The sequence below is a fragment of the Antennarius striatus genome, chromosome 9 (genome assembly GCF_040054535.1).
Source record: "Antennarius striatus isolate MH-2024 chromosome 9, ASM4005453v1, whole genome shotgun sequence".
In the NCBI taxonomy this organism is placed as follows: domain Eukaryota; kingdom Metazoa; phylum Chordata; class Actinopteri; order Lophiiformes; family Antennariidae; genus Antennarius; species Antennarius striatus.
In genome coordinates, this window is record NC_090784.1 from 16457153 (window position 1) to 16484548 (window position 27396).

Here is a 27396-nt window from a genome sequence, read left to right on the forward strand (position 1 = left end):
TTTCCTCAAAAACGTTGAGGAAATGAATAGGAACCACATTACCCATAATTCCGTAAAACAGAAAAACGGAGGGTTCAAAGGCCATTAAAAAGTCGGACTGTTCGCCTCCTCGGGATCTAAAGGTTTTAAAAGCCTCGCAAGTTATTTCTTTTTCTTGTAAAAACGTATTTATACTGTGAAGACATTTCTCTCTAAGGGATACTGATTTTTTTTTTTCAATATCAAACACCAGCCGTCACGAACCACTTCCGCATTATCCAAGTTGTCAGGTTTACGATTAGTAGTGGCTGGACCGACGTTAACATTTAGATTTAAACGCCACACAGACAGGAGCCCTGAATAAACAGTCGTTGGAGACTAGAATAATGGCATCAGAGGATTCTGAAGTTCCTTCAGTTCTAGCACAAATTGAGGGGACCTCCGAGGTTAACACTGGACAAATCACCGTGACACCTGCAGCGGGTAAATGTATTTGTTCTCAACATTATGTACATTATTTATTTGAGACTACATACTGGCTAGTTATATGTAAGTTAATGTCACTTATCATCATGACGAACATCATGTGCGGGGACGGCCTTTCTGTTACTGTCATCAGTTTGTCTGAATCTGAAATAAGTCATTTACAGGAATGACCTGGGGGGGGGGGGAATATCTCGGATGTGATACACTTATTTGTTAGAGCAATTTGAGTTCTGGTAAGGTCTTCACTGATGTTTTGTTACTGTTTTCCCTTTACTTTAAAAGGAGGGACTGAATGAATGAATAGACCACTCCTAATGTCTGCCAGCATTTTAATTCCGGCTGCTAATGTGTCAGTAAGTGAGTCAATAGACATACATGACTGCTGTCAGTATGAAAATTCATTTTGACTGTCTGTACTCCCACCTGCCTCATCTTTCCTGTCAGTGCTGCAATCTAATGTCTGGAACCGATTAGAAAACCCAAAGTCGCTCATGTTCTCCCAGGATATCAGACACCTGTGTCACCCAGGTCTACTGGACCTCGCCTGACTCACTTCCAGTTCTCCTCTCAGGAAATAGCAAAGCAGGGTGTGTGGCATGTGTGTGAGTTTACGAGCAACCACAACCCAAGAACTTGGCTGACATTTTGATCCTTTGGGTCGAGCACTTGCCACCTGCTGCATGATTTATATACTTGAGGATGAGTATTGAAGAGCAGATTTAGTTCTGCAAACGTATTTGTCCATTGCCAGTGTCCTCCTGGGGATTTCTTACACGCTTATTACAAATCTTGGACATTCATTGCAATAACAGAGAAACTCAAGATAATAGCCTAAAAAAAAAAAAGTTGTCTAAAGCTTGGATGATGGGTGAGGTGGTATGATTTCCAGTTTCCAGACATAGGGATATTTTTTTTGTGTCGTCATCAGGCATATCTCACTGACACAGATACTCCGTACTGGAAACAAAGCTCAACCAAACACTAATTGGCATTGCAGAAGAAAAAAGTAGAGACAGGTGCCTCATCCCCTGATTTAAATACAGTGGTGGGGCATTCGTTTTAGTCGGGACAGATTGAGACTTTTGACTGATCTTAGTTTTGTTGGGATTATTTATTGCAATGGAATTTTTTAAAATCATGATTTGATACACGACTATTGCCGTTTTTCCTGTTTATGAAGTCTCCGTACTGACAGCCCGTTCACTTTCTTTTGATGCTTTCTTTATAATTTACCTTCATAGCTATTTTATCCATCTCATGTCTTCCTTTCATCATCAGTGAAAGAGTCAACAGGACAGGATGAGGACGGAGTCAACTTGTGCCAGTTTTTCCTGATGGGAAAGTGTCGTTTTGGCCAGAAATGTCATTTTTCTCATAGGTAAAGTCACCTATTCTTTTTTGACATACTCAACATTGAGACAAAGAATGACTTTCAGTTAATAAATTAGACAATTAACAGTGGCCAGAATTTTTTTAGACGTATGGCTGCTTGCTTTTTAACAGTGACCATGTATACCTCTATAAAAGAAAAAAATTACATTGCGTTTCACCTGCGCTATTTTGGACTTATGAGTTAATGATTACATTTTTTTGACAAATTAATCATTACATCATGACATCGCTTCCTTTTTTTCCCTTTATTCAAGCTAGACAGACAGTGTTCAGCTCTGTTTTAGTCAAACACTTAACTGACTGCCGGGTAGCTTTCCCATGATTAACAAAAATCAACGTTTCGTCCACTTTTCTTAGTAACCCCACACTAGATGAGTCAGGGGCTGTATCATCAGACCAGGACGACAAACACCGTCCAGATGAGGTGGAAAAGCACAAGAAGAAAGGGAAAAAGGCAAAAACACCAAAGCCAAAATTTGAGGGAAAAGGTCACTCCATATTAATTCAGTTTTTGTCATTAGATAATGACTACACACTTTAAAGAAGCCAGTCTCCCTTCATGAATGCGTTTTAACTTTTTTTTTTTTTTAATGTATCTAATTCAGAAGTGAACAAAAAGCCACGCATGCGTACGGCAGATGATGTCATCTCTCGGATCATGTGGGATCCATCGGTAGACGCTTCACAGTTTATAGTGGGGTACGTGGATCGTTTCCTCGGTGTGCTGGAGCGTCCATTCAACGACTTCTCCTGGGACACAAACCCCAGCGACTGTGACTACATGTCTGAGCTGGCCCTGCCCAGACACAGGATCCAGTATTTCTGCTACAGAGGCCACCGTGTGTGGGATCGCCACACCAGAACGGACAGGGTGTTTGGCTCCACCGGACAATCTCTGGCTCCCCCCTTTGGAGTGGAGGATGAAGTAAAGAGTAAGAGATGACCTGCTTTTTCTATCTCGCTTTACACTTATCTAGCTATCTAGCTATCTATCACAAAAGTCAGTAAATACAGTTTCTGCTCACAAAATGCATTTAATTTCATTCAAAAGGATTAAATGTAGAGGATCAAGAGGACCAACAACATCTTAAAGCGACTATGGAGCTGCCACCTTCTGTGGATGGACAGGAGGAGGGTGAACCAGGGAAGGACACACAAGCAGAGGAAGAGAGGCTGAGTGAGAAGAAGATTCAGAGTGTGGATTCCACACAACCAGCTTCAAAGATCAGCGGAGACGCGTCTCAGGAACAACAGGAATCACAAGGGGCATTTGCTACGGAGGAGGACACAGTTAGGTGTGATGCTTGTTTTACCCTTCAGACTTTTTATATATGAAATTTTTTAATTATTTGTGTGTGTGTATGTGCGTGTGTGCGCGCACGCGTGTGTGCGTGTGTGTGTAATTCTGCCGGATAGGACAGCTTGAGGCGGTGTGACTTAAACTAGGGAGAGAGACTGGGAGTTGACTTGCAGCATCAAAAATAGTCAACATAAAGCACAAGATTAGAACCTAGAGAATCATTTTTGATTGTCACTGTATCCTGAAGGCGTGTTCCATTTATTGTATTTTGTGTCACTTTGAAAGCAATTTTACAAGAAACTCCTACCTCGCCTGTTTTGATTTTAGACCTGCAGCTTCAATGGACCAAATGACCTCACCTCAAAAAGAAGGAGCAAATGCAAAAGGAGAGGATGTGGAAGAATGGGAAGAAAGTTGGGAAGGCAATGAAGACAATGAGGTGGGTGTAGCTCAACTGAAATATGCAGTTAATTTTTGATGCAGTGATTTTTCTTATGTGCATGTTTTTTGTTTTAATTGTACTCAGAGTTATGTCGGAGCCCTGAACATCAGTCAGAGTTGTGAACCTCTAGAGCCGAGACAGGAGAAGCCTGGCGGTCGCCCTCCTAAGAAACGACCCACGCACTTTATCACTTTCAGGGCCAACACTCCTGCTATCCTCTCCAGTTTCCAGCAGCTGCAGGAGGAGATTATCTCTCTTCTACCAGCCTCTGCCCCTCACTGGCAGACCTCCTCCAGCCTCCACATCACCCTGTGCCTCCTGGTGCTGACCAGCCCCGCTGAGGTGCAAACTGCCGTGGAAATGCTCCGACAGTTTGCTAAGTTTGATCGCAACCCTCCTGTGTCTTTGACATTCCCTGTCAGGTTGAAACATTTCAATGGGAGGGTGCTGTACCTCAGCCCCCAACCTCAGCTTCACCTCCAGCAGCTGAACAGCGGCCTGCAGGAGGCTTACAGGAAGAAGGGCTGGCTCCACAGGAGCTCCTACAAGCCCCGCTATCACCTTACACTGGCCAAGTTGGATCACACGGAGGAAGAGCGTGTTTTTGAAGGGGTTGGGGACCTGAAGGTGGGAAAGGGTATAAATTTTGGTCGCCTGCCAGTAAATACCTTATACCTTTGTGCCATGGGCTTTTCTGAAGAACATGGCTTTTATGAAACGGTTTGCACAGTAACTCTTCGGTAATTGGCCCAGAGGAATGTGCAGTTTTACATGCAGAAAGTACGTGCAGTAAATGTAATACTCTTGCAATTCTGATGACATTTGCACTTATCAAACCAATCTGATGTTTGTTATGTTTATTTGGACAGGATGCACTTTTTTTAAATGGTGAAAACTAAAGTGAGTCAAATTGTACTTGCTTCATATCTGCAGCACAAGCACACTTGCACTATGTTTCTTTTTCTTCTCCTTTCAGCTTTTCCCTTCAGGGATCACCACAGCAAATCAGTTCCCTCCATCTAACCCTGTTTTCTGCATCCTCTTCTCTCACATCAACTACCTTCATGTCCTCTTTCACTACATCCATAAACCTCCTCTTTGGTCTTCCTCTAGGCCTCCTGCCTGGCAGTTCAAAACTCAGCATCCTTCTACCAATATATTCACTATCTCTCCTCTGGACATGTCCAAACCATCTCAGTCTGGCCTCTCTGACTTTATCTCCAAGACCTCTAACATGTGTTGTCCCTCTTATGTACTCATTCCTGATCCTTGCACTATGTTTAATTAGTTTAAAATGATAATATGACCAAAGATAAATGCATTTTCCTGAAAACTATTTTCATTATTTAATGGTCATTACATATGTAATGTACAGTATGTAAAATGTTTTTACTCCATTACTAATATTTCAGGAAGCAAATTTGAATGTAGACTTTACAGAATAATAATCTGATTTTGTGTAATGGAAGTGGAAATAGAACATCCAGAGCCAAAACTACACACATAGACTCAAAATGGCTAAACAGTAGAATATTAACACTAATCAAGCCCAAGTGTGTTAATATATCATGTTTGTATGTAATAGTAAGTTAAGAAGTTAAAAATTGTTCATATCCTTACATAAAAACCTTTACACTGACCAGAAGACTGTTTTTTTTTTAATTTAACCTTTATTTAACCAGGTTAGCCTCATTGAGATTCAGAATCTCTTTTTCAAGAGGGACCTGGGCCAAGAAGGCAACAAAAAGTTTCAGACACACATCAGATCATTACAGATACAAATTACAACATTTTACAGACAAGAGATGTACAGTATAAGATTGATAACAATAAAACAACAACAACAATAAATGATTTGTGCTATAGGCTGTGGGGAGAAACAGTAGCATGTTTCAGCATCTGCCCTACCTTTAACTGTTGTTTTAAAAGCATTTAAAGAGATGAACTCCTGTAATTTCAAGTCGTTCTGGAGCTCATTCCACGCCATAGCAGCTGCAAACTGAAACGCTTTATTACCAAACTAAGTACGAATCTTTTTTACATTCAGCAAAAACAAGTTTTGTGACCATAGACAGTAAGTTGTGTTTGTCTGCTGGACAATGTATGTACATAAATAGCACACGGTTGTCTTCACTGGCAGTCAGAGAATACTTACTGTATTACTACGTCCCGCTTCAAAGCGGTGATGTAATTGTCAGTGTTCGTGTGTTCGTCCGTTCGTCCGTCCGTTAGTATGTCCATCAAATATCTTCGCAAACGTTGCAGATAGAAAGATGAAACAAAAAGCACGTTACTTGGGCAGCAAAGGGGATGGAAATGAGATGATCAGCTTGACCTTGAGAAAACCAGGTCAAATTTCAACTTTTGTATACTCAAGAACTGGATAAGATAGAAAGACGAGGGAGAACGCCACTGGAAGACCATAGATCAAAGGTAGTGCTTTGAACTATGAAAGTAGGTCAAAGCACAACTTTGATATTTGACCTATGTAAGTAGGTCAGGATGAAATTTTGAATTCAGGGATGTTGCAGTCTGTGACTGCTTTGGTTTTAGTTTTGATCTGCAGTTGCACAAAGGTTTAATGACTAATGTCCATTCTGTTCTGTTCTCTTTGACTTTTGCAGTTCAAAAGACATCTGTAACATGTATGTTAATCACATCTAAGATGATGTAAACAAATATTGGTGATATTTCATAGGTCTAAGTAGACCTGTTGTGTAAAAACACAACTTTCATTCCTCATTTGTTGAACATATGTTGTGTGTCTACTGTTAAACTGTACAAACATCAGTTCTGCTCCTGTCACTTCTCCTGTGTTTGTCAACTATAAAGATGCCACTTCTTCTATTGGATTTTTAGATGCTGTACTTATGAAGGCTCTGTTTGTGTTATAATTCTATTATAGGTTTATAATACAAAGCAGTCACTGGGTAGATCATTTTTTTGATGTTGTGAGTTTTTTTGCATCACACACACAAAAAATACACTTTCAAGGTCATAATTCAAAACACTTCCTTCAAAATTAGATCCAAAACAATTCAATAATAATTTTAATGGTCAAATATTCCCTAGTTGTAGCTTCTCCATTTTAAGGATGTGCTAATACTGTGTTATTTTACCCTATTTTTTAATATTGCTTTCCAAAAATGTATTCATCAGCATCAATTCAGTCATGAAAACAGGCCGTATACTTCAATATTTCTTTATTTTCATTTACCTGACAGCTCTTGAACTGAGATTAACTCAGTTAATCTCAGTTAAGAGTTTGGCAAAATGCTGCACCATGCCTGTTTTAATACTTGCTGTAAACTAATTGTGTTAAAGTGCCCTCAGATCAACCAAAAATCTTTTGTCAAAGTAGTTTCAAAATAGTTTCAACTGAATGTAATATTTGCTGCATTTATAATTTTGATTGACAAAACTGGACCAACTTTTCCACTTTTATAGCTGCTGTTTTATAAGTTTACAGACAGGAAATGCAGAAAGGTGTAGGTATGAGATGTGGATTGCTTATTGACAGCCACAAATGATCCGGTATGTTGGGATGCTGCAGCCCATTACCCCTTAATGTTGAGTAATGATGTCTTCGTGTGAGTTTACATTAAATGTAACCCACTAAATTGTGAAGGACATTAATTGTTGAACTGGTGGTGTTTTGTCAGTGCAGTGGGGGGTGATCTGGATGCAGTAATGTTGGTGAAATTAACATGCAAACGTGTGGATGATGTGTAAACCCTTCCTGCGTAACTCTTGCATGCATAACATCATTTTCTGTCTCTTTCTCCTGTTCCTACCAGATCCACTCACAAACACTATACACAGTGTGTGTGAGTCAGTGTGTATGCTATGTGGCTCTGTTTGCTCGCTCACATTATCTCCCTGCCTCCCTTCCCCCACTCTCTTTTCAGTGACACAGAAAAACGAACGCCGCCCCCTCCCTCTTTGGTCGCTCGCTCTTGCCCCTCTTTTCACCAATGGCAGAGAAACACCACAATCTTTTCACTGCGCCCTGCTGTGTTTCGTCAATAAACGTACAATTCTTCGGCGTGTCTATCAGTGTCCTCTCATCCCTTCTAATCACTTGTCTCTTGTTGCATGTCCTCCATCCTCCTCATCCCTGAATCAGTGCTGATGCTGTTTCTACAGCCTCCACCCAACAGTGGCATTGCCTAAAAACCCTTTCCATGCCCTCCCTACTCTATTCATTGTTCCCTCCATCTCTCTCCCCTCCCTCCTTTTTTCTCTCAGCATCACTTCCTGGGAACCCACATTTGTTCCCCTCCTCAGTATTTTATGTTGCCTTTCCCTGCATCTCCCCCTCCCCTTATTCATATATGTGTGCTTATATGCTCCTCTTACTCCAATCTTATGTGCATCTCTTCCTCTCATTAGCACCTCCACACGTCGCAGCGGCGTCATAAGGCAGGAGTTCATTATTTTGCCTCCAACATGTGAGTGATTTAAAAAAAAAAATCTCTTTATTATCTAGTGCTCACCATTGGCTGACAGCGTTTGTATTCTGCTTTTCTGTAATCTGGTCATGGTGCAGTGTGGTGGCCTGGATGCAGATTGGTCAGGTTAATGGGAGAGTGCATAGATGTTGGTGGGGGTGAGATGCCTGTGCTATCTCAGTATGAACGAATGAGGGGTTAGACCCCCCTCCAACTAATCCCTGTTAATACATTAATTATCTTTGGGCAACATCGTGTTGCTGCAGCGATGTAAAGTCACTTGTGTGTTAAGTTATGAAGGGCTACAAAGCAACGATAAAGGGTCCCTGAGGGGTGTCTCCTCAATCTTAATCCCTCTCTCTCTCTCTCTCTCTCTCTCTCTCTCTCTCTCGCTCTCTCTCTCTCTCTCTCTCTCTCTCTCTCTCTCTCTCTCTCTCTCTCTCTCTCTCTCTCTCTCTCTCTCTCTCGCTCTCTCTCTCTCTCTCTCGCTCTCTCTTGCTCTCACTCTGCCTCTCTCACTCCCTCGCTCTCACTGAGAGCTCCTCTCCCATCCATCAACACAAGCACCTCTCCACTGACACCAGACAACCTGACAATTATTGGCAATTTAATATTTCACTAACTGCAAGACTGACTGGCTTATTGGTTCCCTGTTTTAGACTCATTTCTGGCATGTCTCCAGAGCCATTTTTTTTCAGGATAATGTTTTTTCAAGAGCATCAAGCACTGATGGCTGGCAGTATACCTCTTTGAGTGGGTGAATATTTCACGGACACCGGCAGAGAGAAGACAGAGAAGGAGACCTAAAGCCTCCCAAAGCGACCGACAGAGGTAGGAAACCGATTCCTCTCTTATAATAAAGGCTTAATTGTTGATGCGGGTTGCAGAGATTTATCACCAACCATGTAAAATGTCATGCAAATGCTGATTTTAAGTGGATGGGTTACACATTTTTTTCCTCCCACCTATGAATTTCCCCTGCAAACATTTGCAGAATATGAAAATGATCAGCTGATGCGTTCATAATTTGATGGAATTCGGTTATTTTCCATTCAGCTGTAGTTTCAATCTTCGTTGTCTTGTCTTTAAATGCTGTTTGTTCAATCTGCAGATGAATTGGTTTTTCCAGCTAGTTGATTGGCAGCTTTTTGTCACCATCAACTTGCCACACTGGACTCTTGCACACATCAGAGCCCTGATTCTCCCTCGCCGGCTGCAAGCTGCTTACCTTTGATCAGCTGCACTCGCTTTGAAAGTTTATCGTTGGCGTGAGGCATTCATTTTGGAAATTGATTTTGAATTTCAGTTGAGAGTATTTATCTTTTCATTTCTGCTCAATGGACGATGCTGGATGTTAATTTATTCCTCCTGGCTGATGTACTGAGCCATGTGGCTGTAATGCTTTCTCATAAATTATGGTCATTAAGGTTGTTGTTAAGAGGTTATTATAGTTGTAATGTGAATCGTGATGGTTTTTACGAGGCAGATTAGAAATGTGCATCATTTCACAAGCTGAGGGGGGGGGCGACACTAATTACGCTGCACCTTCTGATCGAGCGAGTTGAACTGAAAAGATGAAGGTGGAGATGAGTCTCGTGTGCTGCAAAGAATCCCACTGATTTCATTTCCGGCGGTGTCGACTGAACCCGACAGAAGATTCCTATGTTAATGTTTCATCAGAGCTCGGAGACTTCATTCCATCTTGACCGTGTTTCCACCATTTTTCTTCTTCTCACTCTGCTGATCCTGAAGGTCTCATTTATGCCGTTTCTTTGGCCTCTGTTATGCAACGGTGAGAGGCACGAACACAAGCTGGCAGGAGACATCAAATCAACTTGAGGCTTCCTGTCTGTGACAACTGCTGAGTAACTGCTGCTCCTGGACAGTGAACCCCCACCCCACCATAACCTCCGCCCCATCAGCACCTGATTAGTTTGCCTCTTTAACTTTCCAGGGTGCAGGAGAATCCTACTTGGTGCCTGTCAATGCAGTGAGACGGGTGTCTCTTCTTTTTACTTGTGTGATGATGGATTTTAAATGTTCTCTACTTGCATCAGAGCAGTATCAGTATCTTAATCTATCAAGGACATAATTTTTTATACTGACCCCCTTTATTGATTGTGATCACAAGCAGACTTCATTCTCTCTCAACTGAGGAATTAATCCTTCGATTATTGCGCTTCTCAAAAATCTCTTCTCCTCTTTTAAGACTGATAAATCGGCCTAATGTCGCCTGCAAAGAATTTATTTACAGTATTTTCCGCACTATGAGGCGCACCTAAAAGCCTTTAATTTTCTCAAAAACCGACAGTGCGCCTTATAATCTAGTGCGCCTAATATATGAAAACAGTTATAAAACAGGCCACTCATTGAAGGTGTGCCTTACAATCAGATCTGCCTTATAATCCAATGCGCCTCATATGTATGAAAAAAGTTTTAGTATAGGCCATTCATTGAAGGTGCACCTTATAGCCCAGTGTGCCTTATAGTGCAGAAAATACTGTAATCTGAAAAAAAATCATGCAAGTCAACTGATCAGGAAAGTATGGAGGCACCAGAGGACAGTGTGTGATCTGTGTGAGCTGCTGATGTGTTGTGGAATCTCACGGTGTTTGAGCTGTCATGTTCGGTTTTAATAAGGGAAATGGATTGTTGGCAATGGTTCGATTTGTGACAGCTGAGCTGCTGGAACCACTAAGGTGAAGCGGCTTTTTGTAATGGGCTTATAGCGGTCCTGTCTGGGCTGTGGGCGAGCTGCTCCCGCTGGAGACCTTAACCAACCCAAATCTGAGTGGGAAACTGTCTGAATGGGCCTCAGTGGGGACAGTTGTACTTATTGAAGGCTGAATAAATCAGCTGCAATAAAAGATAATAAACCCCAATTCAAGGCATCAGTGCAGAATCTTTCTGGCATTATCGGAACTGTTTTGATTCAAATGCAGACTTGTGTCTATCTGTGATGTCATTAGTTGTGTGTTCCTTTGTGTTTGTTCAACAGTTGTGAATGAAGCGCTGTCCCCTGAGCTGAAGCTCCTCTTTCTTAAACAGCAAAGCTGCGGCGATTTCTTAATCTTGACTGTCGGTTTCAGAGTTTATCAGACGCACACACACGCACGCATGCACGCATACGCACACACACACACACACACACACACACACACACACACACCCTACTCTTGTCATGTTAACTGAAACTGACCTTTGTGTTTTGGATGATGAAATAATGTTTGCGAGTTTCCTGTTCTTTGCTTATTGGTTTCTTTGCTTTGTTTCGGGCTCCTCTGCAGGAGCACGTCTTCAAAGACACTTCCATATACAGTATATCCCCTATATAATCCATACTCGTTCTATAGTGTGTAACGTATGTGTGAAGTTGAACGGAGTGTGTTGTGAATAGTAACAATCATGTATTATTATTATTAGTAATTAATAATATGATATAAAAGTTAACCACATCAAAAATGTATTTGCTATAGCCAGCAAATACTTTACATTTTTTCTTACTTAAATGACTTTAATAGTCAATTTCTCTCCCCACTACACATACTGTGCTATAAAGCTTACGTTCGCCTGACACTTCTATACATTCATAGCACAAAAAATCAATCCAGGAATTTTTTACATGATCATGGTAAATATTTATATTTTTGTAAATATTCATCCAACACTTTAAACCACAATGTTAACAAAAGATGGAGAGAAGTCCTGGTTCAGCCCCTGCTTCTACATTCACTCATTCATCTGGGTTTTTTCCAATCCTTTAAGTAAGAAAACAAAACCAGTATTTATAATAAAAAAAATTTGGTTAATTTTTGTGTAATTTTTATATAAAAATATTCAACTATCAAGACCAGAAAGTTAATGCATGCATCAAGTATATATTAATATGTTGGCTGATGGTGCTATGGGAAACTGATCTGTGATCAGTGAGCCCAACTGTTGCACATGAAATATCTCACACACACACACGCACCCACGCAATCACGCGCACACACACACACTATTGTTGTTTTAGTGATGTATCTGCACAGACATGAACTCTCAAGAGATTTTAAAAATATATTTCACTTTTCCGCTGACATCCTGACCCTGGCTTGACTCAGATGATCGCTGGTCATGAATTATCTCCACTGCGACTGGATGAACGAGTGACACGGGGGCCGTGGACCCGACATTGACCTCTCCATCCTTTCACCTTGGCCACAGTGCTTCTTTTACCCCTCCTTACCCCCATCTCCTCCGTCGTTCTTATTTCACATCCTGGTTGCTTTGACCCCTCTTTCCTCCCTCCTGCAGGGTGGAGGAGGGGAGCAGTGGCAGTAGAAAATGGCTGCCATGACAACGGTGCCCAGCTATACCCCTTCACTATGGGTGAGAGTGTGTCATGCCCTCCCCCGCCTGGACCTCACCATGCAGATGAAGGACAACGTCTTTGTGCCCGACAGCTGGGAGTACCAGCAGGTAACACACACCTGCTGCCGCCACTCATGACACACTGTCACCACATGCTGTACAGTAACCGTCCCATCCACATTGCATAACCATCTGAGCCTCTGTGGCTCCATTTGTAGCTCTAAATATACAGGTGTACCTTTGTGTAATTGAACAACAGGACCATGAATAATTTGTTCTGCATCATGCTACACAATTAAAAATGTAACCCCAATCTCCAAAGTCAATATGATAACATTTACAGCACTTTAAAATGTAATCTTAATGCCAATTTATTACACCCCAGAGCCCAATGCCTCATATCAGATTTATTCACATTATTCATGTTTCTACTTTGCTTAAAAAACTTAAGCTTTAATGCCTTTTTAATTGCCACTTGGACTTGTGCCTCTGTGTATAATATATTTTATTTATGGACTCCACAAAATAAAGGACAATGTACAATGAAATTTGATTTCTTTAGGGTGGATTTAGTGGTAATAATTAGCATTTCTGTTTCACCATTGTCTCACTTGAGAATATTTGGTGTAAACTTAATTTGAAGAAGGTAAGACCGTGGGAGGGTGAAGATGTAGAGCTGGGTATCAGATGTGTGTTCAAGAAAGATGTGGCTAAGGGCGAGTAGGTAGGTGATGAATAGTAGGGCTGCAGAACAGATCCCCGGGGCACACCTGTGTGTATGTTCATGCAATGTGGAGACATTTTACCTGCATGAAATTCATCATGGTGCGAGTCCTCCTGCAGGTTTCCACACCTGCTATTGTCTACAATCTGCTTAAGGGTGCATTTTCTGCTGCAACATGCAAAAGGTTTCTCCTTCATCAGGCGCCGCTGTGCAAAGTGCTTCGGCAGGAATTGTTTCACAGTGCATGTTTTGTGACTTCTCTGCAGTTCAGTGACGGGTGTGTGTGTGTGTGTGTGTGTGTGTGTGTGTGTGCACACAAATTATCCTGTAGAACACAAAGACAAAAGAGACTCCAAGTGCTCCCAGAGAGAGGGAATCAGAGAGGGAAAGAGAGAATGAGTAATGCAAGGAGGTTGCTCAACAGAAGACCGGGCAGAGAGAGAGAGAGATGAGAGTGGGAGTGAGAGAGAGTGGCGGTGAATGTATTTAAGTAGGTCACAGATTATTAATAGAGATTCAGTGGTGTAGATGGAAAGAAAGAGATGGGGGAGATGAAGAGTGGGAGAATGAGGGGATGAGAGATGGGGAGGGACTTCAGAGAACGGGAGGTGAGAGAGAGAAAGGTGGAGGAATGGGGAGTGACAGGCAGCCAGATGGATGGAGGATAATACTGTAGATGTGTGTCGGAGGAAGACAGATTCCAGTGATGTTGACATTCTAATGTGATGTCTGATCAAAATCTAAAACAGTCTGACTAAGAACCTCTGCAAAAACAACCTGTTACATTAAAAAAAAAAAAAGAAAAAAAAAAGTTTTAATGCGTGTGCATGTGGTTTATTTTTATATTGTTGATTTCTGAGGCAGGCATTTTATATTGTCATCTATTTTTAATCGTCTACTGCTGCTATTGGGGATGGGCCAGTGTGACAAGCTATGGAATTTAACAGGATTAGTTTTTATTTTGCCCTGCTTGTAACAATGGAATTAAAACATCTCTCACATTCTCTGACTCATCCTCTGAATTCTTCCTCCCATTCTCCTCCTCCTCCTCTCAGACGCTGCTGGTTTTGTCGAGTTTATCGGCCATCGCTCTCGTTATCTCCCTCTTGGTGGTTCTCTCCTTCCTCATACACTACTGCTGCTGTCACCGTGGTGACCGGAGTGAAGGATCAGAGGAGGAGGAGGAGGATGAAGATGCCAGCACAGGTCATGGTTACAGCGGGAAGAAAGGGCGGGGCATCTGCTGTGTCACATGGATGGCGGTGGCAGCTGTCACATTATGCTGGTGAGGAGAATGATATAGACATCATCATCATCATCTTCAACAACATCACCCACAGAACTCTCAAATCACACCTTTAGCAAGAAGAATCCAGTTTCTTAACTTAGCAGAAGAACCAATGAAGTCCTGTTAATATACAGTATTTTTTCCAGCAGGGTCACAGAATAAAATCAGCTAAACATGAACTCCCAACCAAATAGGTCACAAAACAGACCTTAGAGATAAATATTTTCTTTTTTGTGAACTACTGGATTGTTTTACATCTTTGGCGTAAAAGTAATGATCTCTTTAATGTCCTGCAGAAAGCTAAGACTCTTTTCAGCAGCTGATTAGCTTATCTTAGCACAAGGACTGCAAACAGGTACCCCGACCAGCGTGGCTATTTAATACGTCATATTTTTATTGTGTTTCCTTTGAACAAACTCAGACTAGGTGGTTTCCAGTGTCCTCAAGTGTTTTCTACTTTATTTAAAAAAAAAAATCATTTAAAATCAGTTTCTACTGGTTGTAACTTGATAAATATGAGGTCCATCTTCCCATCCTCCTCTGTGACAAACCAGTGAAGCTTATTTCCCAGATTTTCATATGATAGGCCTATAATTAAATGAAACACACTAAGAGGTCACTTTTCACTGAAACTGTGACTCCTTTGGTGTTTGACAAGTTAATTAATTTTTATCTGACACTGGGCAAACAGAAACTAGTTATCAAATATACTGTACAAACAATACTTCCCTCTGAGGTTTGTAGAATTTAAGGGTGAAGTAATAGAATCCTACGCGGTTACAAGTACAGTACCTTGAAATTTGCAGTAAAATACTGGAATCTACATATTTGTAGTTCCATTACTCTTGGTATTTTTGGAGGAACAGCCACAAGGTGATGATTCACAAGCTGTCACCCACCACAAAATCATGTGGTTTTTAGTCTCTCACAAGTCCAAGATGTGACTGGAAAGGGAAAAAGGCTTGGATGACAGCTGATGGTCATGTGATAATTCTGTTGACCAACCACCGGCCTATTGCCGCACTGCCCTTTGGTATTTGTATAGCTCCTCCACCTACAGTACAGACATGAACACACTGGTGTTGCCCTCAGATCTGGTGATCATGCAGTCATCAGGTCTTTACATCGCCTCTGCTGTGCAGTAAACAGAAACGCTGCCTTATGTGTGTCTGACACACTCGTGTGCATCACAGGTCATTGAAAGGAAGTTCAGATGCCTTTTAAATTGAGAGCTACAGGCAGCTGTTTGCTACCGCAGTTCCTGTTATCATATCCCAACCCTTTCCCCCCATGCATTTATAGCTTTGCACTGACACTGCATTGCTACATCACTGAACATAATGTACTGGGGATCTGTCTTGGCTGTCATGATGTCATCGCATATAGACGGTGCGTTGATGTGGTTCATGTCTCCCCCCTATGGACCAATATGTAATGTAATGTAGCCGTCTCTTTGCTGAGGCATGTTTTACTAGCTTTCTGTGCCAGAATTGATCGAGAAAAAAAATGCTGCAGTTAGCCTCTTGAAAATATTGAATGTGACACCCTTTTTTTCAGATGGTGGCCTTTGGTCACAGACACGGCCATCTGAAACGCAGCAGCATTAGACAGCGCTCACATTTTACAACTTGAAATGCAAAGCACACACAGACTCAGACACACATTCCTCCTTTTCCCCCCCTGCTTTCTAATCTGGGTCACATACTTTGTGGGAGATTGGGTCATACCATTCCTCTTGGGTTTGAGGGGATTTGACGAACATCTGGCCGGAGCCTTAATCTGAATATATGAATTACAGAACGATGTGTAAACACGTCTCTATGTTTAACGATTTGAATATTTTCCTTGTTGAAGCTTAACTGCTGAGTGCTGCCAGTCAGCTTTGTAACATCATCTGTTTATTCATTCCCCTGCACTCCACTAATGGTACGCTCATGCAGAGCACACACACATCCTGTCCGATCTATCTCCTTGTGTCACTTCATTTAAAATGTACATACACACTGAATTAAACATTACAGTTATGCTTCTGCTATCTTTTCCTCTATGTGTATGCACCCTTGCACATTTTTTGTCTGTGTCTCTCTCTTTTTCTCCATTGGCAGTGTTGCCATAGGCATTGGTTTCTATGGCAACAGTGAGGCGAACGATGGGATGTATCAGTTGACCTCGTCTCTCCTCACAGCCAATTATACACTAGCTTCCATCGATCTGTTGGTGAGTGTTTCCCCAGCGCCTTCCTTGACTCTCTGTGTGTGTGTGTGTGTGTGTGTGTGTGTGTGTGTGTGTGTGTGTGTGTGTGTGTGTGTGTGTGTGAATGTGTGTGTGTGTGTGTATATTATTCTCATATATTATGAAGAATTTATTGCAAGACAGTGGATTCATGGACTAAATGTAAAACTAAAACATTTGCACTCATTTTGCACTCATGGATGGATGGATGGATGGATGGATGGATGGATGGGTAGATGGATCAATGGATGGATGGATGGATACTTTTTTAATCCCAATGGGAGGTATTGTCACAGTTTTATCAAGTTTATTTATCATCAAGTTTTCATATCAGTGAAATGCTAAAAAGTTTTCTTTTTGGTGTAAAATTGAAAAGTTCGGCAGACATCTAACTTTTAACTGGACTGCACTGGTGTCAGGCCTTCTGACTGACTGGTCACGGAGAGCAAACCCACACATTCTTCCTCCTCCCTCTCCAGATTTCAGATACGATTGCTGGCTTGCAGCTGTCCATCTCTGGCCCTCTGACCACGATGGAGGAGCTCTTTACTGGAAGTAAACCCTTCCTGGTATCGACACGGAACTGCCGGAGGTTATCTGACAATGTGGTCAACCTTCTCTCCTCCATCTCTTTGGCTCAGTTCAGTGTTGACTCAGGCTTGGGAAATGACAGCAGGATTAGTGGGGCGTCCATCATACCTTTAACTCCAGTCCCTCCGTCTGTGGCCCCCACAGTGGTGCCTGCTGGGGGTTTAATGCCCAACCCCTTCTCACCTGGCTGGGCGGCCAACACATTGATGGTCAATGAGGACTACAGGTGAGGCTGCAGTGCACAGGGGCCTAGATTCTAGATTGGTGAGATGATCTACAAATGCATTTTGAAAATAAGTTTTAGTTTTGGATTAGTAAATGGAAATGATCGTGAGGAGTTACTGTATTAGGTCTGGGGTGTGAATATATGATATTTCAAATGATTTAGTACATCAAGATCCATCATCCAATTCACTTTTTTTAAGATACACTAAATTGCCATTCGAAGCAAGTAATATTTTAAACTGGCATTTATTTTATGGGGTTATGACGAAGATATGTTAAAAAAAGTAAGTTAGCTTAATTACTTTCTCAAAAAGAAATATGGAACTTGTCACTAAAATAACTTTACACATACAAAAAATCCTGTCAACATACCTTATATGAACAGTATAAGACATAAAGAAGCATGAGTTCTTAATATGACAGGAAGTTTTACAATGGAAAATCATTCTTGAGCCATATTTCATATCAGAATCAGAAAGTTAACTTCAAAGACACTCCAGAAATGTAAAAAAAAACCTGTCAGTGCTTGTCTGCTTTCTGGAAAATAATAATTCATATAATTCATATTGTTATAATGGTTACAGTTTGGAACAATTAATTAATACTCATGAAAATATTTGTTCTTTAAGTATTAATATTTCCTCGATTCACATTGTAGAGCTGGAACAGATGGAGTAAGAGAACAACCCAAATTATTCTCGTCCATTGTTAGAAAACTTTTATACAACGGTCGATCAGATTTCCTTTCTGGTAGTTTAACTTAATGACAATAATCCCTTTTCTTTATTTATAATCTTTAATTATATTCACAAAAACGAATTATTTGTACAGCCTGTCCAACAAAAGCTTCAGCTAGTGGAATACAACCAACCCTCAAATCTGTTTTCAACACTTGCTAATGTTAGTATTTCAACATGTGTTTTGTGAACATGTACATCCCTGCTCTTACATTTCATTGAGGAAGCTCTTCACCACATTTTTATAAGTGTTCATTTAGATGGCTTCAGTTTAAGGCATGTGGCCATAAATATTGGGTTGATGGGTTGCTTTTATATAACATAACTCAAGAAGAACACAAATCGATTGACACATATGATAAATAATGCTACTGTAATAACAGTACGGAAGTCCTGCTGTCCCATAATCAGCAGGGGATGGGACCCTCCTCCTCCATTAAGCAGTCAGAGGTTAGGGTCAGAGGTCAGACCCAACATCACTTCCCTTCTTAGATGGAGTCAGCTGACTCTGAACACACAGTCTGTTTTTTCATATATAATCAATACTGTATCACAGAGGGTCAGCAGGGTTATCAGAATTATTATAATCCTATTACACTTCTCTGCAGTTTTAACTCTGGAAGGGTGGAAAAAAAAGTTTGGTTTTCACCCAGAGAAGGTGGGAAAAGAATATGACAAAAATAACTCTTTATAAATCACCAAAGAACAAAACAGCTATAAGATGAAGATTTTTTTTGAATTTTCCCAAACATTGAAAGACTTACGTAAGAAAGAGAGACTTGCGCTGTCGGGCCTCTAAAACATGTTGAATAAAACAAATTACGATTAACAAATGACTCATTTATTTAAAAAAAAAAAAGATGTGTCAGTAAAATCCCTTTATGATTGACTGTCTAAAGAGCAGCTGAAGGAACAAAGTTGCATCTATGCTCATCTATGTAGCTCTCAAAATACTCCTTTTCTCACCAACCAAGTGAAATTACCTCAGCGTAATAAATAAATCTGTATAAATTAAATAACAACAACATGTATTAATCTAAAGTTAGTGAATCTTTACGTTTTATTCCTTGCTTTAGGTGGCTGTCATATGTGCTGCTTCTGCTGCTGGACCTCATCGTGTGTCTGTTCATCCTCCTGGGACTAGCCAAACAGGCCCGATGGCTGCTGATCCTGTGAGAGCACACACACACACACACACACACACACACACACACACACACACACACACACACACACACACACACACACACACACACACACACACACACACACACACACACACACACACACACACACACACACACACACACACACACACACACACAGTATTTTTAAGACCCTTATGGCCCGACACTGGACTGATGGTCAGTGTCTCCTCTTCACAGGATGACCGTGCTGGCCTGGCTGGCTCTGTTCCTAAGCTGGGGCTCCCTGGGCCTGGAGACAGCCACTGTGGTGGTAAGTAGAGCCGGCTGCATGGAAAGAATGAAGGGATGAAGGACTGAAGGACTAGAAAGTGAATCGGGCTGTCATGGGAGGGATTGGCTACAGCTGAGGAAGGACATCTATAGGAGGTTGACCAATGATGGTGAACCAAAGCTGGGTCTGTGTGTGTGTGTGTGTCTGTGTGTGTGAGTGTGTGTGTGTGTGTGTCTGTGTGTGTGAGTGTGTGTGTGTGTGTGTGAGTGTGTGTGTGTATGTCTTTCTATGCCCTATTGTGGTAAACTGTGAAAAGATCTACCTCCTAGGGAATGCTTCAGTTGTGGCAGAGGACCAAAAAGGCAGGAAAATAGGGCAGAGATTTAGGATCCAATGCGCATGTGCACAAATGTGCTTGTGAACAAAGTGTGTGCTTGTACATTAAAGTGCACGTTTTAGACGTGAGTGTGTGGGTGTTTGGATTCAAGTATAAAAGATAGAAGATGAGGAGAAGTGCTTTCAATCAGCGCTAGGATGGGCAAGGAACGGAGTGGCGTGCATATGAGGATCATTTAAAGACAGGGAATGAGGGAAAGACAGCTTCCATCTCAACTGTGATGTGAGGTGCAGGCATAAAACTGAACACATCTATGAAAGAAAAGATGAGGTTGTGTCTCAGACAGTCGGCCGTCCCTCAGGCTTCCTTTCTTAGTTGTGCTGTTTTGGGTTTGTGAGATGTTTTTCTTCGAATGCCTGCTTTAAGAATCTCAGTATCATGTGGAGATGGCAGGAGACGTCCCGAGGTCTGTGGGTCCACACAGAGCTGCTCTGTCCACAGCCACTGACAGGCAAACAAAGGACCAGCTGTGGACCTGCCCACTTTATTCTCTCCAGAGATGCCACTTTTCCCAATCGGTTGCCGGGCTCTCTGTGCGGCTCCCGCTCCCTCTTCTGGCGGGGTGATCCCAAAGCGAGGGTGTTCAGAAGTGCACCATTTCTCTCTTCCATGCACCCCCTTCGATTAGCGCCCAGGGTGGGTTGGGGGTGGGGGGGTGGGGGTATGAGTGATGATGGTGGATGGAAAACAAGATGTCAGGGCAGAGCGCGATGCACACAGATCGATATTTGCTGCTGTCAGATATCTGAGGACCCAAGTGTGTCAGTCGGTCAGTGTGTCACCTGACTTTCTCCCTGGTGATCGTTTCCCCTTTATCACCCTGTTATCCTCTCTCACTCTCTCTGCCAGGCTCTCAGCGACTTCTGCTCGGATCCAAACACATTCGTCCTCAACTCCACCCACTTTAACTCTGGGACCAGTTCAGGTATAATCTACCCCTTCACCCCCTCCCACCACCAGGAAATTTCTCAAAGTGCTGGTTGTTTTTCACATCTATGATGACATTTACCTCCCATCTCTTTTATACGTCAGCTCAATCTTTCAAAATGAGTGAAATGATCCCTGATTTTTTTTCTATTGTGCGCTCGACCATTTAGATGTGTTGGATTATTACCTGACCTGCAGCAGGCGTATGAACAGTCCATTCCAGCAGGTAATGTGGCCTCATTTAGCTGAAACAGCTACACTGATTTAAAGTAAAGGTACAGATTGGATGTCGGACCCCTTTTTGTCCCTTCTGGATTAACGGGGAATCCCAGATTTCGTGATGTGTCTTGTCCTCAAACAATTTTCTCTCCATACAAAAAAGCTACACTCTCATCAGGCTAATGGTATATCTTAGCAATAACACAGAATAAAAAAAGTTCTTAACGCCGCCGACTTGTTGGCTTCAGCTGCTGACCCAGTCACAGAGGGCCCTGTCCAACATTCACACACACCTCTCCAGTCTGGAAAGAAATGCTCTTACCCAGTTCCCCAAAGCTGAGGTACGTCACAATGAGCTCATGTGAAATTAGTATGAAAAGACACTTATCCCTTTTTTAAAAATTCATTACATTTTATAATTTTTTTTTCCATATTTGCAGAAATCCCTCAGGGAAGTCCAGCAGATACTAAACTCCACTGAAGGAAATTTCCATCAGCTGGTGGCGCTACTGAACTGCCGGGGTCTGAATAAGGTAACCAGATGTGTAATACATAAATACAGGACCTGTAATAATGATCAAGAACAAATTAAAGTCTCATTGAGAATGAAAAATGAAGGAATACAGTTAATTCAGAAGCACACAGACAGACGCGTGTTTATTTTAATACGTCCACTTTCTTTTAGGACTACATCGACTCTTTGAAAGGCTTGTGCTACGATGGGATGGAGGGATTGCTCTACCTCTCCCTTTACTCGTTCCTCTCTGCTCTGGCCTTCACTGCCATCCTCTGCTCTCTGCCCGGTGCCTGGAGGAGCTTCCCCAGGTGAGACAGAATGGGAATGTGTGGGTGGTGCACGGGAACAAAGACCTTTGTTTGCAGGTATTTCCATCACTTTCAAATGGGAATATGGAGAAATAAGACATTTGAATTTTTACCTGACATAAACCTTTCTCTATTACCAGCCATGTAAGAGAACAGAAGATGCACAACATATTACAAATAATCTTATGACCAAAAATACAACCAGTAATTTGTATTTAATCACAATTAATTTCTCACTTTGTGTTTCTGAATTTAAAAAAAATATTTTATTGGAGTGAAAATCGACATTTAGGTTGCATAACATCACTGTACATCACACTGTCAGTGTGTGTTGATTCTGCCATTATCAAACAATCTATTAGCTGTTATTTATAATGGCTAGTGATATGAATTTGTTATCGTCGAGCTGATGATTTATGGGAAGGTGGGAGACATCATAGCTTGATCTTGGCAGAGATGTGATGGATTCTGGAGGAGATGGAGTCCTCTTCTGCTCTAGTCTTAGAAATATGCAGCATGTGCTCATCATCCTCAAAGAGATAATGATTAGGAAATGCTGAAGTCATTGGGACGCTTTTGAAATGGTTTAAAGTCAGGTTTGGAATAGTATATTAATGTCAAGAGAACATCTACAAGGCAACACTTTACTGCAGCATCACCCTAAAAATGACCATTGATAGCTGGATTTAGCTGCTGTTTTTAACCACCTCCAAGGTGAATAAAGTTATCTTTATTGAGACCAGGTGGAGCAAACTAGTTAAGCATTAGTAGTAGTGCTATAATACAGTATTTTCTGCACTATAATGCAGTCAGAGAGGCCAGACTGAGATGGTTTGGACATGTCCAGAGGACAGATAGTGAATATATTGGTAGAAGGATGCTGAGTTTTGAACTGCCAGGCAGGAGGCCTAGAGGAAGACCAAAGAGGTGGTTTATGGATGTCGTGAAAGAGGACAGGAAGGTAGTTGGTGTGAGAGAAGAGGATGCAGAAGACAGGGTTAGATGGTGGCAATTGATTTGCTGTGGCGACCCCTGAAGGGAAAAGCCGAAAGGAAAGAAGAAGAATGCGCACCTAAAAGCCTATAATTTTCTCATAAACCTACAGTGCATCTTATAATCCGATGCACCTTATATATGAAATAAATGATAAAAAAAATAATTAATTGAAGGTGCGCCTTATAATCCAGCACGACTTATAATGTGGAAAATAGTGTAACTGAAGTCTATGATAACCAACTTGACGTGAAATTTGCCCACAGTAATATTAGCTATCGTGTGATTAGTTCATCTAGTGCAGACGTCACTTTATTTTTTGTTTTGGATTGAACGTGTGCCAAAAATGGAAGCCCGTTTCCATGCAGACACAGTGGTGCTCATCGCTTCTCTGCTCACATCCTGTCCCTCTCTCTCTCTTTCATGGACGACAACAGTGAATCAGAGGAGTACGAAGATTCAGACAGTGAGAGTGAGGACCCCTTCACCTCCCATCAGGCACGTAGACAGACGGCCTCGGGGTCTCAGCGAGGGGCAATGGCCCCCTTCTATAATTACCCGGGGGCAGGGTGGACACCTCCGTTTTCTAGTGCGCCGCCCCTCCCGTGAGTAACACAGACACACAGACACATAGACAGACAGACAGACAGGCAGAATGCCACACATGTTGGAAGAGGAGGAAGAGGAGGAGGTTGCTATCAGATACAGTTCTGGTATCAGGCTTGTGTTTCCGTGCTGTTGTCTGTACCTTAAAGCTACTATTTTAGTAGGAAAAACACAGCAAATAACATACAGAAGGAAATATTAGACACACGATGAGAAAATAAACAACAGATTCCCCCTCAAAACAGTTATAATTGTATTGATGACTCACACTTCAGATGTACAGCACACACCTACACTCAGTGGAGGTCACACACCTTTACCTGTAGACACGCAGCATTAGTCCAAATCCACAGAGCTGTCAGGTGAAGCACATGCATTGCAGACAGACACACAGACAGGTCAATATGGACAAGAGTGTAGGCAGAGAAACAGACACAACTTCCAGAGGTCTGTCTGTCTGTCTGTGTGTCTGTCTATCCGTCTGTCGAGTGTTACAGGACAGACGATGTAGGCCGCTCGCTCACGTCACAGATCTCGTCTCCAATGGCGTCCTGTCTCCTAAACAGCAGCAGACTGCTGCTGTGTTGGGGGGAGGGCGTTATTGACGAGGCTACGCTCGTAAAAACTCCGGCGATGTGAGGCTCAGGTTCACTATATAGGTAACCCCACCCAAACACCCTCCTGCATCGCTCTCATCTGTCTGCTCACCGTGGTGTCAAACCCCTCCCATTTATTTCTTTCCTCGCCGCTTCTTCTTCTTCTTTTTTTATTATACCTCCAACTTCTTTTCTCATTCTTTCTTTCTCGCTCTTAATTTTCTCATCTTATTATATTTCTTACCTTTCTCCTCCCCCCTCCCACTGGTGTTTCCAAGCTTAACAGCTCCAAATTGTAGATTATTTAGCTTCTAATTCTAACTGCAGCTGATCTTGACTCCAGTACTTCTTTTTCTTCATATTAACAGAAAAATATGAGGATTTTTTTTCTTTTAAACAATAAAATATGAGGATTTTTTTTAAAACACTAAACTGTCCAGGCTCAGCAAGCACTAAAATACAGTCCACTCCTCTTAAATGAGATGAAAATGCTCTGGGTTGCTTTAAAGGCTTTCTGGAGTTGGCCACACAGATAAACAGATTCATTAGTAGAACAGCATTCAAGCTGAAATGGGACTGGCAAGTTGGATGCAGCTCCAAATGCATGTAATAGCATATTATGGTATACAGTATATCCTGCAGCGTGTCATCAGTGCAGTCTGGAGTGGTCTGTATGCCTGAAGCTGGGGCTCTCTGCACCCGCCTGAGCGCCAGTAGTACAAATACCTTCTACTTGTACTGAGTGTTGTGTTTTTCCACACTATATTTCTAACCGCTCTTTCTCCTCCTTTCCTGTTACTTGTGCTTGGGTCCTGTCCTCCCACGGCCCCCTCGCCGTCCCCTCCGTCTTTCTCAATGTGTCTGATCCCTGTTTCCCTCTCTTCTTCATCATCCCCCCATACCTCCTTCCTCTTCTCCCTCTCTCTCCTGTCCTTGTCTCTTTCTGTCTCTACACAGGACTCCAAACGTTTCCTCCAATGGCAACCCTGGCTATGAGAGCCTTCCCTTGACTGACAGGCAGTCCCCACCCCCCTCTGTGAGTTCCTCTGTATTTGTGACATCATCACAATCTGTGCCATTTTATCACTGCTCTGAGTGTGCACCCTCACGTCAATCATGAGTTGCAAACAGGCTGATTAGTGGAGAGGCTTTGACCTCGCAGCTTCCTGTGGGCGGGGCTTTTGTTCTTTCTGGTTAAAACTTTCTTTACAAACTGTCCTAAAGCGAGGAGATTTTGTACGTAACTCTGTTATAAATATAATCTGTGAGTTTTTTCTGTTTATTGGAACTATGTGACCATTTTACAGTATCCAATGTCAACCATCAGAATTTCAAAGCTCAGTGTGACCTTAGAAACAGAAGTCTGACAATTATATATATACTTCCTAAAGGTTTTATGTGACTAGACTTTGTTTTAAGAACAAACTATCTATTCCAAAAGACCACATAATGTGAGAACACCTTTCTGAAAATAATTTTCTAAATTTGACTGGAGGAGTAATATGGAAAAACATTCTGTTAAACTCCAAATCCTTTATAATCTCCCAGGTCATTCTTGACTGCATTTGAAGAAAAAAACAACAACTTGTTTTCCTTCCTCTCAAGTTTTTTCTGTGGTTTCCACAGCAAGTGGAGGTGAAATCCTCCATCTTCATTTATATAAAACGCAAATTACCAAACTAAATCACCTTTCCAAATACCCTCCTATGTAGTAAACTCCATGCAGTATTAAAAGCTAGTAAGTGGATCTCAAGGGTTTTTTCTTTTCGTTTTAGTCATGTTTAAACTGCAGTACCATGATCTGGTTGTAACCAATTAATTCTGAGTGAAGAAGTACAGTTGGAAACCTTTGCTTATTCTTTTAATCGAAAAATTCTTCAGGTATACTGTATATTCATGTTTCTTGGTCAGATAGCATCACTGACTGTTGATAAGTTGATCCTCACAAGCATGAATAATAAATGTTGCTCTTTTCTCTTCTATTTTGTCCATCATCTCCTCTTCTGCTGGATCCCACCGTCTCCTCTGGATGTGCAGTACTCTCCCAGCATGCTGACTGGTTATGGGGGAAGTCAATCACACCCCAATCCTGCCCATTCGCGGAACTTGTATTCACGTTGATTATTTTTTGTTAGGAAATGTATAGAAAGAAATGTTTAGTTTTCATATGAATGAACACTTTACTGAAATTAAAAAGAAACTAATCTCAATACAATGAATGCTAAGTGTGAATTTCAAGTGCGTAACGTCAGCACCATTGAACGTTGTTATTAGAAGCACTTAAAAGAAACAGGTCCTAAATAGACTGGTCTTTCCTGCAGTGACACTGCTGGGAAATTGCTTGAGCAAAGCTATGAAGTGAGTCCATTTGGTCTATGGTCCTTCCCCATGTCTATCCAACCTGTGTAAACTGTGAACAATGGTGAGGAAAGCCAGAATGGTATTGACGTTACTACATTGTAGTTTTATATTCTTAAATGTATCAGTACCACTGATTTCTTTCGGAGTTTTTATATAAATATTGTTGTAGAAGAGCACTGGCACGTAGCAACAAAACACATTTTTTCTGTGAATGGTTATGCAGTTCCCTGACTTTTTTATTTTAATTATTACTTTTTATAGGTGTCAATTCTGTATTTTCCTTGTATTACCGTATGGTATTCTGTATATCTCACTGTCTATAATATCAGAATAATCATGAACCTTTGCTCTTAAAAAAATACTTGAGTGCTATCAAGATGTTCTTTTAATAACTGAATAGAAAACTTCTACTGACGCTCATGTTGTCAGAGTGGAGAAGCATAGATCCCATAGCAGGTACATAGCAATATGATTCTTGCTACTGGTGCTGCAGTGGCGCTACCGTAACTAGCAATAATAACTATGTATAGCATTGGGTTTCTGAGATCTCAAAGATTTTTTTGTGTATATCTGGTATGGTATGTTGGAGATTTCATTGAATCCTCTGTCCTTGCCACCTGACCTAGTTAACCCCTGAATTGAGTTTGTATGGTTATCAATGCTCCTTTTGAATGGCATCCTTTTACACTCAAGAGTCTAATATAAATAAAAATAACTTCGATACCCTCCACCTGGTCTTCGTGCCTCGATGCAATTATATATATATATATATATATATATACATATATATACACACACACACTGTATATATACTGTGTATATATACACTATATATATATATACTGTATATATA

At 41.5% G+C, this 27396-nt stretch overlaps 2 protein-coding genes across 5 annotated transcripts; both read left to right on the forward strand.

Moving 5' to 3' along the window:
• Window positions 1–327: 327 nt before the first annotated feature.
• Window positions 328–6524, forward strand: leng9 (leukocyte receptor cluster (LRC) member 9). 3 transcript variants are annotated; one of them, XM_068324783.1, is made up of 8 exons: window positions 333–462; window positions 748–818; window positions 1744–1843; window positions 2215–2345; window positions 2463–2789; window positions 2909–3152; window positions 3485–3596; window positions 3684–6524. In XM_068324783.1, coding segments are annotated over exons 2-8 (1575 nt in total). In that variant the 5' UTR covers window positions 333–462; window positions 748–817; the 3' UTR covers window positions 4344–6524. The 3 variants fall into 3 exon arrangements, with proteins under 3 accessions (XP_068180883.1, XP_068180884.1, XP_068180885.1); XM_068324782.1 differs by lacking the exon at window positions 748–818 and having other exon boundaries at window positions 328–462; XM_068324784.1 differs by lacking the exons at window positions 333–462; window positions 748–818 and adding an exon at window positions 925–1052.
• A 2074-nt stretch (window positions 6525–8598) lies between these two features.
• On the forward strand, window positions 8599–27264 carry ttyh1 (tweety family member 1). 2 transcript variants are annotated; one of them, XM_068324775.1, is made up of 15 exons: window positions 8599–8881; window positions 12347–12511; window positions 14183–14412; window positions 16521–16632; window positions 17127–17464; window positions 19277–19372; window positions 19586–19658; window positions 20866–20941; window positions 21114–21169; window positions 21411–21503; window positions 21603–21695; window positions 21848–21987; window positions 23418–23585; window positions 25140–25218; window positions 26220–27264. In XM_068324775.1, exons 2-15 carry the CDS (start codon window positions 12377–12379, stop codon window positions 26301–26303), a joined length of 1773 nt encoding a protein of 590 aa, XP_068180876.1. In that variant the 5' UTR covers window positions 8599–8881; window positions 12347–12376; the 3' UTR covers window positions 26304–27264. The 2 variants fall into 2 exon arrangements, with proteins under 2 accessions (XP_068180876.1, XP_068180878.1); XM_068324777.1 differs by having other exon boundaries at window positions 23418–23478.
• The last annotated feature ends 132 nt before the right edge of the window (window positions 27265–27396 follow it).